The 12,504-nt window shown below is 40.7% G+C and overlaps 1 protein-coding gene across 4 annotated transcripts; it reads right to left on the bottom strand.

Annotated features, from left to right (window-relative positions):
* Positions 1–3,012: 3,012 nt before the first annotated feature.
* LOC138769432 (nicotinamide N-methyltransferase-like) lies at positions 3,013–10,569 on the bottom strand. Of its 4 annotated transcripts, none has more exons than XM_069947911.1 (4): positions 10,512–10,569; positions 7,984–8,194; positions 6,691–6,898; positions 3,013–3,660 (listed from the first exon to the last, which is right to left on the bottom strand). In XM_069947911.1, exons 2-4 carry the CDS (start codon positions 8,129–8,131, stop codon positions 3,231–3,233), a joined length of 786 nt encoding a protein of 261 aa, XP_069804012.1. In that variant the 5' UTR covers positions 8,132–8,194; positions 10,512–10,569; the 3' UTR covers positions 3,013–3,230. The 4 variants fall into 4 exon arrangements, with proteins under 4 accessions (XP_069804012.1, XP_069804014.1, XP_069804015.1 ...); XM_069947913.1 differs by lacking the exon at positions 10,512–10,569 and adding an exon at positions 10,336–10,505; XM_069947914.1 differs by lacking the exon at positions 10,512–10,569 and adding an exon at positions 10,358–10,381.
* Positions 10,570–12,504: the final 1,935 nt, after the last annotated feature.

Below are 12,504 nucleotides of genomic sequence, written 5' to 3'. Positions count from 1 at the left end.
TGCATTTTTATCATGAAAAAGCAGTTTAAAGCTCTCCCTGTCTTCATGCTTTTTCTGTGGAGAGAGAAAGTAAAGGCAGCAAAAACAGGACAACAAAGAGTTAATTTACATTCACATCCCGGCTCTCTCCTCTGACAGGCACCATGGAGCTATCTGACCACTAATTAGGGCTCTGAATAGCCCCCCTGCTGAGCAATCCTTTGTTCTCCCTCTCAGCTGCCAGCTAATCTTGCTCCTTCCTCCTCCCCCCTCCCCTCTTCATAGACCAGACAGGATCCAACTGATGAAAGAGATAAAAAAACTGTCCAGATTTTCTGATTCTGAGGAGTGGACAGCAGAAAGGAGAGGAGGGGGGGGGGGGGGGGGGGGGGACCTGGGGAAAGGCTTTTTACATGCAGATAATGTCAGATTTAGCTAATAAACCCCAATTACAAAGTTTCTTAAAATCGCCTGGACTATTGATTTCTGCAAAAAAAAAATTTAACGACAGTGACACTTTAAGGTATTAAGAAGTACAAGTCAGGTTTGAGTTATAATAAATTTCCAAATTCTGTGTTCTGCTGGTCAGATGATCAGAGGTTGTGATGTGTTTTTGTATACTCATTTTTCACCATAATAAAGAACAGGAGAAATCCTATTTGAACAGAACTTCTATGTCAATGTCTCTGACTGGTTTTTGCACTGTTTATCCACAACGCTAATTTCCCATAGTATATATAAATTATTCTAATAGAATCCTACATATTGCTATTCTATGGAGCCAGGTATTACATTTGCCAGCAGGAGACCAGGAGTCCCAGGGGCCTGGGGTAGGTCAGTATTCCTTAGTTCACATTTAAAAAATGCAGAACATTACATACAGTATACGACTTTAATTCACTTTATAAGGGCAGGAATCGTAGTGGTCCCTTATAATTCCAGTTTATTAAATCCTTTTATACTCAGCATTAAAACATTTATCAAGCTGCTTAAAACCCAATCTGTCTGTTTTTTTTTCTTCCCAAATATTTTTATTGAACTTTCGGCATCATGACAAAAGAAATATATATAATGGTAGTTCACATTTTGTTACAATAAATAATAAATTGGTTTAAACCAAGCATGACATGAAAGGTTTTACAGTTTTAGAGGCTATGTTCACATGGCGTGAACACCCGGCCGTTCCGTGACACCAGTCGGGTGATCCTTCCGGCCGCGGAGCTCCGATCCGGGCGCATCAGCGCGCGCCCGCATCAGAGCTTCCCATAGCCCACAGTGAAGCAAGCAGCCGGAGCCGCTTGCTTCACTGTGTGAACTGACAGGTCTTCAGTGACAGGAATTCAGTGAACTGACAGGAATTCAGTGAATTTCGGCTGCAGAAAACTGACCTGTCAGTAGCGTATACGATGTGTTATACGCTCCTGCCGGGATCCCATTGAACATAAGGCTATGTTACACACCGCAAAACTACGGCTGTAGTTCTGCGGCGAGAACTTCAGCCGTAGTTTTGCATAGTGTGAACATAGCCTTATAGCGTAGTCAAGAAAAATACAATAATGTTCAATGTACATGTTTCCTGGAAAGAGTTCATAGATGTTAACCAAAGTCTGAGTAATATCTGCAGATGCAGAATTTTTATGTCTGTTTTTTTTTTTATGGAAACTATTCCCACCTCAGGTTTAACTTTATTAAAGCCTCTCTGGACTATTCTCTGAGCTGTGATTGGTTGCTGTGGGAAAAAAAAGAAAAACCTGAGTTGTAATTGGTTTGCCGTGGGGAAAAAAAAACCTGAAAGTGAAGATTTTAAGGCAGCTTGATACATCTTTGTCAACTTTTTTTTTGTATCATACTACATGTAAAAAATCCAGAGAAGCCTAATAGAAAACATGTTTCCTGTAAATCACCCAGAGGGTCCAGATGCAGGGTAGCTATCAGATAGCTTTCAAAAAGACCCCCATATGCCCTGCATATGTGCACTGGTTACATGAGTCTGTAGGCTATCATTGTCGAGACATGGCATGGCAGTGGGAGCGTTCAACAGGTTACACGGAGACACCACAGGAGGACTGACAAGTGTCTGGTGAGGAACAGTGAAAGAGGATCTGTAATGTGGGCTGGAGAACTACAAGTACCAAACATTGTATTCACAAGTGCTCAGTAGAGTCCAGGAGCAGGCTGGATTAAAATCACAACAATTTGGTGTTTTTTTCCTTTATGAAAACAAAAACAGACAAAGTCAACAAAGGTATCTTCTGAATGCTGTGAAAGATCTTTATCCAGCGGTACCGCTAGCTTGGTAAGCTCTCAGGTGGTGACAGATTCGCTTTAAGGATTTTAATTTCTCAAGAATCATATTCAACAAAATGTGACATGCTATACGGACACTGAAAAGTGAACGTGTCACCACTTTTAATCTAAATTTAGGACGAGATAATAAAAAGGTTCCATTTTCCGATCTGTTTATATTTCCTGATTGTAATTTTTGTAATTTTATTTTTAGTACATTATTATGGGGGCAGCCATCTCCAGAACCTGCTGTTAGTACAGGCCAGTTTTGTGAGCACGCTCTGTGACCTGTACATGGTTATCATACAGGGAAGTGATAGGCATGGTTATTCTCCAGGGAAGTGATAGGTTTAGCTGTGAACATTAACTATTGAAATTTCTATTGGTGTCACTTTTTATTTTACGTTTACACATTGTAACTTTTAAAAAAATAACAGCATTGCCACACCTCCCGCTATTTATTGAAAATTAAAAAAACATTGTGTCCTATGGAATCCCGGCCGAAGTGTATACACTCCGGCCGGGATTCCATTCTGCCGCAGAGAAAACTGACAAGTTTGTTTTGTGCGGCCACTATTCAGTGAATAGTGGTTGCACAAAACTGACTGTGCAGACAATGTAAAGTGCTGCACTTGATTGTGCCCGCATTCCAAATCAAAAGAAGTGTCCTTTATCCGTCCGGCACTTCTGTACCGGCCAGGATGAACTTTACAGACAGCAGTCGGACTGCTCACTGTGTACTTTCCAATTTTTAATAAAATATATAAAAAAATAAATTTTTAATACAAGGTTCAATACATTAGAACACAATTATAAACATTTAAAAGATGGCGCCGCACACCAGACAGGAACAGAAACGCGATGATGACTAAGACCCAGAAAGTGTACTTAGCACCCAGATAGACATAAAAGACCAAGCTGTTGCCCCAATATGTCAGGCCTAAAGAAGACCATTCAACAGGCCCTCACTTTGGTTTACGGGCATGAATAAAATAGAAGCCACCATAATCAGCAATATGCATCTTTGATTTATCAGTACGTGTTGCATACGCAGCCTTTTCGATCTGGTAACCAGCGTCTTTGAAAGCCATCTCCAAATCTCCCTTCTTTGAGGTCATTAGACTAAAACGCTTGTTACCAGCATGGTAAAAAGACGCATTAAGCGTACAGGAAATCAAAATGTGACCATCAGGTTTTACCAAGTCCTTGAAGTTTTTCAGAACATCACAGTATGACGTTATGTCAGTACATGCAGTTTCCAGACAGAGACAAGAGAGGAGACAATCAGCTGGTGGCACAACCACAGGATCAAAGGGGTTCTTCTTCAGAGCATCACATTTCAGGACTTCTTTCACCTTACTGCGGAGCTTCTCAGCCTTTTCTTCATAATTCTCCCTTTAAACACACAACATGAAATAAACTGTTGTTTATATGTTACTGAAATAGCTGATACCAGAGTAAAAAAACAGACTGAAGCAACAGAAAGAGGTCACCTGGTCTATCTAATCTTCCCCTTTTTTTTTCTTTTTTTCTGAATGTATGTGTCAGGAACCGGACAGCAGGACAAGACAAACAGTGAGCCCTAAGCTCAGCCCCGCCCACTGTCCTCTACCTATTTGCCACAATCCGCCCTAAAATGGCGGCGAGCAACTGGGCGGCAGTCCCTGCGCTGGCTAGGTGGGACACAAGGACAAGACAGACAGACAAAACACAATAACGAATGGTCAACAGTCCGGGTCACAACAAACGGGCAGCAAAAGTACAAAATCACAATCCGAAGGCAAAGTCAATATACAGGCAGTATGGTCAGGGGCAGGCAGCAAACAAGAATGGTCAGAAAGGCAAAGCAGGGTCAGAATCAACAGAGCAAGAATAGAAACACAGAACCAGGCAGAGACAAGCTCAATATCCGGCAATGAGAGCACAGACTGGGTTAGTTATATAGGAGGCCAGGATTCTGGTCCAGAATGTAATTGGACCATCCCCCTGATCTCCAAGCACAGACACCTGAGAACAAGACAGATCCACTGGCAGGATGACCTGTCAGTCACAGCAGAACCCAAACACAGATTAACCATGACATGGCCAGACAGAACTCAGCAGGTAAAGTCGGGTGTGTCTCTCAAGGTGAGCAAATAACCAGTGTTCACACATACAAAACAAAACACAGAAACAGAATGCAAGAAAATCAGCGCCTTCTCGGCCGCACAGCATGAGCAGAGGGACACATGACGCTCCGCAAAGATACCATCCTGACAGTACCCCCCCTTTTATGAGGGGCCTCAGGACCCTCACCAGACGAACCAGACCTGGGAGGAAACGGACCTCTTACAATACATGTCTCAACATCGCTAGAGATCTCATCGTCCGTCTCCCATTCATCAGAATCAGACTCCAAGTGATGGACAACTGGTCTCCTGACAGATCTCCCATAACCGCTCAAATCGGTACCAGACACAGAGCCAATTTCAGCATTACATGAAGACACAGATATGGCACAATCACCAGGATATACAGAGCCAATTTCCACCTTACACAAATCAGCAGACTTGGTATCCTCGGCGGGACACACACTAACTACACCCACCTGGGCGCCCAGATGACCTTCCTGGTAGTCACCTGGACGCTGATGATCTGGCCTTGCAGGACGCTTGGTACAAAAGCTGATGAAGTGTCCACATTCACCGCAATAAAAACATAGTCCGTTCAGCCTTCTGTGTTCTTTACGGGCCAGGGATCTTTTAATTTTGCCCAGTGCTGAAGGTTCCTCTATGGTGACCAGAGGACGAGACATAGAAGGCAAAGGTTTAGAGGGGACAGAGGAAGGAACATCAATGACACAGGGGTGGTCATGGCTTAGTCTTAGCGTGCGATCAATTGTAATTGCCAGGGAAATGGCCTCTTCAAGGGAGCTAGGGGTGGGGTGACTAACCCAAGCTTCTTTGAATGTCAAAGATGTGTTCAGGTCCCCTGAACACTTGTCAGGCTCCTTGAGCGTGACCACTGGGGTGGCAGGAGTGGTAGCTGGTAGCTGCTGGGCCAATAGCTGGACTTGCTTGGCCAGCTCAGAAACGAGGGTAGCAAGACCCTCAAAGCGGGCAGATAACTCCTGTGCTGAGTCCATTACTGGCCACAGGTAAGGAGTTAAAAAAATATTGTATGGGCCGGATATTCTGTCAGGAACCGGACAGCAGGACAAGACAAACAGTGAGCCCTAAGCTCAGCCCCGCCCACTGTCCTCTACCTATTTGCCACAATCCGCCCTAAAATGGCGGCGAGCAACTGGGCGGCAGTCCCTGCGCTGGCTAGGTGGGACACAAGGACAAGACAGACAGACAAAACACAATAACGAATGGTCAACAGTCCGGGTCACAACAAACGGGCAGCAAAAGTACAAAATCACAATCCGAAGGCAAAGTCAATATACAGGCAGTATGGTCAGGGGCAGGCAGCAAACAAGAATGGTCAGAAAGGCAAAGCAGGGTCAGAATCAACAGAGCAAGAATAGAAACACAGAACCAGGCAGAGACAAGCTCAATATCCGGCAAAGATATCCCAGACTGAGGTAGTTATATAGGAGGCCAGGGTTCTGGTCCAGAATGTAATTGGACCATCCCCCTGATCTCCAAGCACAGACACCTGAGAACAAGACAGATCCACTGGCAGGATGACCTGTCAGTCACAGCAGAACCCAAACACAGATTAACCATGACATGGCCAGACAGAACTCAGCAGGTAAAGTCGGGTGTGTCTCTCAAGGTGAGCAAATAACCAGTGTTCACACATACAAAACAAAACACAGAAACAGAATGCAAGAAAATCAGCACCTTCTCGGCCGCACAGCATGAGCAGAGGGACACATGACGCTCCGCAAAGATACCATCCTGACAGTATGTTTATCCCAGGTATGGATACTTCTTCCTGACCTTCTAAATTTAGATTTTTTTTTTATTATGTTTTCTTTCTTTTTAAGTTCTAAGATCCAATTTTTTCTATTTTTCCACTGCAGAGTCATATGTTATAGCGGTTATCCAGCAAAATTTTTTTATTTTTTTAAATCAACTGGTTTCAGAAAGTTATATATATTTGTAATTTACTTAAATTTCCAATACTTAAAGTCTTCCCATGCTATAAAGGGAATTTAGGTAATGTAACACATGCCATATCATCCCATCACTGGTGTAAATTTTTGCTTCATGGCTTTTCCATGATTTAAATTGCAGCAGTGCGTGATCAGATTGGTGTATTTGTGTATCAGCACGAGTCCGGCACAAAGTTCATTGCATGTTGAAATAATATAGTTAGTCCGATTCATTTGTTATTATTAATTATATTTTTTTTAATTATTATTATTATTATTGTTGTTGTTGTTATTATTATTTCTAATGTCTTATGTTGGTGTAAATATAAAAAAGCAACCCTTACCTATTTCCTTCCAGCTCACAGACATATTTGATAATGTGAGTCCAGTCAAAAGCCTCCGGATCCTTTTTCAGCCATTTTCGAAATTCAGCGCAGTTTTGATCCACCAAATCTGAGACAATGATTTTATCAAACACTTCACAAGCTGAAAGGAGATGATAAATGGAGGCTCCAGTGCCAATATCAAGCAGGATCTCTCCTCTTACTCCACCTAAAAACATAATACAACATTGTAATATTAGATAAGGCTGGGTTCACACTACGTTTTTTTTTATTATACGTTTTTGCAAAAAACATCAGAAAAAATGGATGTATTTGTGTGCATCCGTTTTGACTTCCATTACAAAGAAAAAACGCATCTGTTTTTTTTTTAAGGCACATAAAATCGTAGCTGATCTGATTTTAACGTACGTAAAAAAAATAAAAATGCATTTTCTTTTTTTTTATTATGGAAGTCAATAGAAAAACAAATCAAAATGGATGCACACAAATGCATCCATTTTTTGCAAAAACGCATGAAAAAAAACAAGTATGAACACAGCCTTACTAAGGAATTTTATGGGAATATGTAAAAAAAATAATCTTACATAGGTATAAGGGGGATTCAGAAATAAACATAGAACTGTTAAGCATGGGTAAAGACCATTTGTAGATACAGTATGTACTCAAATCTGTCAGACCATCTTAAGCAACAAGGTAGCTAAAGAGAATAAAATCAAACAAATACATACAAAATATTAAATTTATTCCTGAGAAGTATTATCCGATATCACTTATATGCGAGTGGCATTAGATTATTTATACTCATCAATAAGAGGAACTCCATGGGCTCTTCTTTTGCTTATACTGATCAATGCAATGCTATTGTTCAGTTAGATTGGCACTCTGCTAGTACAGCCTGCACAAGACTATGACAGACAAAAGTCTTAGGAAGGCCTCAAGCTGCTGTAGTAACTAATCTCCCTGCAGCAGCCACTGATTGGCTGAGCGGGACGTGCAGACTCCAGGAACCCCCAAAGCAAGCCGGAGCGTGGAACAGGTACAGTATGCTCTGGCTAACAGGGGGTTAACTTACATACTACGAGTATGTATTCTCATAGAAAATAACTGGCAATGGATCCACAGCAGAGTTCGCTGCAAATGAAACCCGCTGCAGATCCGGTACATGTGCAGCTACCCCTACAATGTAATGTGTTTGATGACGTTTTTCATCTGTCGCATTTACCCTTTTTTGTTTCCAGAAAAAAATAATTTTTCAAGAAAAACGGTATGTGTTGAAATAACTGTATTACTTACCGCTAGTGAAAGTTTCATGCAGATTCCTTAATATAAAATCTGTCCACTCTCCATAAAGGAGTCCCCCTTCTGCATACGATAGCTGTAAGTAGCCTTTGGAACTAAATTCATCTTGGTAGACCTGCTGAGAGGTAGCGCTGGTGGTCATGATGTTTCCTCCTCAGGGCTGTACGCAGAATACCTGATAGATGGAGATGCTTCTGAAGTAGACCTGCATGTAAAATAATGACATTAACCCCTTTATCAGAAGCAAATCCTATACAGTACATTATAAAGCAAATAGTGTTACCAGCTAATAAACTCTATTACTATAAGCCCTGGAGTTTTAGGCTCTCAAACTTTTACCAAGTCTGTTCACCTGTTTGTTAGATGGTTTTCTTGCATCACAGATAACCCTTTAAAATGTCTGCTCTGTCAGGGAAAAGACTTTTACATTGACCTGGGAGAGTACACAGTGGACGGTGTCAGCTGGTACTTGTAGTCCCACTAACTCAATAGCAATGAAATTACAGATGTATGTCACATGTGGCTTAGAGTTGACCGAAGGACCCTAGTGTAATCTAAGGGTCACTACAACATTGTCAAGGATGTGGAGCTGCCCAGTAGATGGTAAAGGGGAAGTTCGCCAAAACATTTTTTTTTAAATCAACTGGTGCCAAAGATTTGTAATTTACTTCTATTAAAAAATCTCAAGTATTTCAATACTTATCAGCTGCTGTATATCCTGCAGGAAGTGGTGTATTCTTTCCAGTCTGACACAGTGCTCTCTGCTGCCACCACTGTTCATAACAGGAACTGTCCAGACCAGTAGCAAATCCTCATAAAAAGACTCTCCTGCTTTCCAGAGTAGAGAGAATACACCGTCTGTGTCAGTAGAGCTACAGATGTGGCGACCTGTAGAAGAATGAACTGTCAATCTCTCCTCGCTCTGCTACAAGGTGTTGTGGCTGCTGCTCTACTAATACAGACAGCTTCCCCAAGTGTAATGTCTATTCTGATGGTAACCTGCAGGTCTATTGTCAGCATATGCATCACCCACTTCATTTACTGGTTCCAGTGGGAATTTGGCACCAGTCAACTTGATTTTATAGCCATATCAGTCTAGTCCCATAAGAGGGGCAATTTATATATTTATTGGCTGGAGTATTTTAATATTAAAATTTAAATTAAATTAAAATTAATTTTAAAAACAACATTAATCACAATCACAAATTAGTGATTACTTTGGGTAACAGCACTAATTATTTATATACACATCATATTTTTTTGCCCTTTCAGCAAGAAAATATCTTGCTAAAAGTGGCTGCATCCTATAGTCCTCAGTCAGGTCAGCCCAACAGTATCAGACCACCCAGACTGCTTCCTAATGATTTTCTACACTGAGATAACTGGCTGTATGCCTCTATACAGCCATACAGTGGTCATGCAGTGTTTTGTATCAGGAATACGCTGAACATCACTAGTTACAGTAAAAAAAAAATAGTACATTACAAGTAAATTACATTTATTCCCCATACAGAATGAATTGTTTCAAAAAGTCACAAAACATAGCCAGAATTGTATGTATTTTGTCAATGGTTTAAACCAAAATAGATGGAGAGACATAAAGGGTTTCCATATTGCCACATTAGTTAATGTTCAGGTAATGCTATTGGATAACTGCTGTATATACTTCAATGTGTAAAAAGTTCCTGTTTTACACACAGCACCAAGACTTATCTATCTATCTATCTAGGAGTTGGATGCAACCCTAAGGCTGCCTTGAAGACATGGATACAGCCATAGGCCATATCCATGTTTTCCAGTTCTATAAGGCTGCATCTAACATCTTCAGCCACTGGTAATCAAATGCAGAGAGTTCAGGTCTAGACAAACCCAAGTGTTCAAGCTTCGCTCATCTCTATTGCTGATGGGATGTCCATGGTTGGTAAACCATGGGTACTATTCTACATACACTGAGACAAACATCAGGGACATCTTTATAAGCCACTACAGGGAACAGTATTTCCAAGCCGATGTATTGTTTCTTTCCTGTTTGCAATAAACTACTTGGTTATTGATTACAGATTTAGTAAAGCTGAAACTAAAGTGAATCGTGGTGAAAGAAAAATTGTCTGTCAAACAGAAAACAATTGACAAAATGTAGAGCTAATACTGGGGAATAAACAGTGGAGGTTTCTGGCATCCAATGATCATTTCCCCATTTTTTTTCCTTCTACCCTTTTTGAAATTGATATAAATCATCAATTCATCAGGTCGAAACTTTTTTTGTGGTTTTACCTTGACATTATTGGACTTCCCTTGGCACCCTAAGTAAATTCCTCAAACTTCTTATAAACATCTATCTCTTACCTGTGCTCTCGGACTCTCTTACCTCTGCTCTCGGACTCTCTTACCTCTGCTCTCGGACTCTCTTACCTCTGCTCTCGGACTCTCTTACCTGTGCTCTCGGACTCTCTTACCTCTGCTCTCGGACTCTCTTACCTCTGCTCTCGGACTCTCTTACCTCTGCTCTCGGACTCTCTTACCTTTGCTCCTCTGTTTTCTCTAGACTGTAAAAACAACTGTCTTGTGACTTGGCTTTATTGTCATTTTTTTTTTCTTTCATCTTTTCTGATTCGCTGAACAATTTGTTCTGATGAGTATACTATATTAACTCTTTTTGCCAACTTTCCAAAGAGTCTTGAGCAATCCATTGCTGATGGGCACAGTGATACATGAAGGTTCATCTTAGTTCATTCTAGTTCAGTCATAGGGGTGACTTGATACTCATGTGTCCTAAGGCAAAATCTGCAACAGGCTATCCACCTACCATGTGCCATTGACTGGTACCTTTTTTAGAAACCTTGGGACTTCTCCGATCCCATTTGTGATTGCCATCCCTGCACCCCCAATGACTACATCCCTGATCGTTGCTGTGTAAATAATACTCTGTGTTCAGATGTATTGGAATGTACAGAAGATCTATCAGTTTCATGTTTTAAAGCGGTTGTTTCCCAATGATAACCTAAGTATGGCATAATCTCTCTATCATGGGAGACCATATAAAGCAATATACCTGTAAGGGCGATGTGTAACATACATTGGCTGTTTTTAAAAATAAGTGTTCTTATAACACAACCTCAGCACATATTACCAAGCATCTTAATATCTGGGACTGCCCTAAAGCCTTTTTTTATTGTTTTTAAAATAAATAGAATAGGCACCTGCAGTATATATACTTTTGCCAAGACAATGTGCCAGATTTCAATTAGTCATGGAAAATGGAGAACCAACCCCTAGACGACACTGGGCATACCCGTACTGGGTTGCCTAGGGGACTTCAGAGTGGGGCCGCTCGGCAGCCTCGCTCTGAACCGCCACGGTCCCGGGTGCTGCTTGTAGCCCGGGACTGCGGCTATTAGATGTTTTGTATCGCAACATGCGTAATCGCCCAAAATATTAACTTATCACACTTCTGATCTCGCACGGTAAACGGCGTTAGTGCAAAAAAATCTCTAAGTGCAAAATTGCGCATTTTTGGTCGCATCAAATCCTGAAAAATTGCAATAAAAAGTGATCAAAAAGTCGTATATTCGCAATCAAGGTACCGATACAAAGAACACATCATGGCACAAAAAATTACACCTCACACAGCCCCATAGACCAAAGGATAAAAGCGCTATAAGCCTGGGAATACAGCGATTTTAAGAAACATATATTTGTTAACAATGGTTTGAATTTTTAAAAAGCCACCAGATAAAAGAAAAGTTAAACATGTTATATATCGTTGTAATCGTAACGACTTGAGGAACATGAATAACTAGTCAGTTTTACCCCAGGACGAATGGTGTAAAAACAAAAGTCCTTCAAATAAAATTCAATTTCACCACACATTTAATTTTTTTTCTGCTTTTGCAGTGTACTTTATAAAAAAAAAGCCTGTCATTGCAAAGTACAATTAGTGGTGCAAAAAATAAGGGCTCATGTGGGTTTCTAGGTGAAAAAATGCAAGTGCTATGGCCTATTTAGCACAAGGAGGAAAAAAAAACACAAACATTTTAATCGGCCTGATCCTCTAAGGGTTAACATAGCAGTTATGTATGCACAAGAACTGATATACCTGTATACCCAATGAATGGGTTGCAGTAATAAATGGAACACTACTCCCTAATAATACTACAGCCAGGGTGAGACCACTCATTACTTCTAATGTACCCCTTAAAAGAGATTCTCTTTATCACAGTTGTCTATCTATTATCACATATATAAATACAGTGGTGCCTTGGATTACAAGCATAATTCGTCCAGGGACCTTGCTTGTAATTCAAATCACTCTTAAACCAAAGCAAATTTTCCCACAATAAATAATTGAAATGCAGACAATTGGCTCCACACTCCAAAAATAATGACTTTTTATTCTGAATAACATGTAGAACAGATGAAACAAACATTTAGAAAACGGAATATGTCATATTATAAGTTACTGTACAGTATAGCGATCAGCATGTGGTGTATAATGTAGAGTAAGTGCATAAACCT

This window comes from Dendropsophus ebraccatus, chromosome 12, assembly GCF_027789765.1.
Source record: "Dendropsophus ebraccatus isolate aDenEbr1 chromosome 12, aDenEbr1.pat, whole genome shotgun sequence".
NCBI classification, from domain to species: Eukaryota; Metazoa; Chordata; class Amphibia; order Anura; family Hylidae; genus Dendropsophus; species Dendropsophus ebraccatus.
This window is presented reverse-complemented; position numbering and strand designations above follow the sequence as displayed.

Excerpts from the sequence above, each read along its gene's own strand:
- LOC138769432 (XM_069947911.1), bottom strand. The coding sequence starts at position 8,131 with ATGACCACCAGCGCTACCTCTCAGCAGGTCTACCAAGATGAATTTAGT. Across the intron at positions 6,899-7,983 it reads GCATGAAACTTTCACTAGCG|GTGGAGTAAGAGGAGAGATC; the intron begins GTAAGTAATACA and ends TTATGTTTTTAG. Across the intron at positions 3,661-6,690 it reads TGTGAGCTGGAAGGAAATAG|GGAGAATTATGAAGAAAAGG; the intron begins GTAAGGGTTGCT and ends GTGTGTTTAAAG.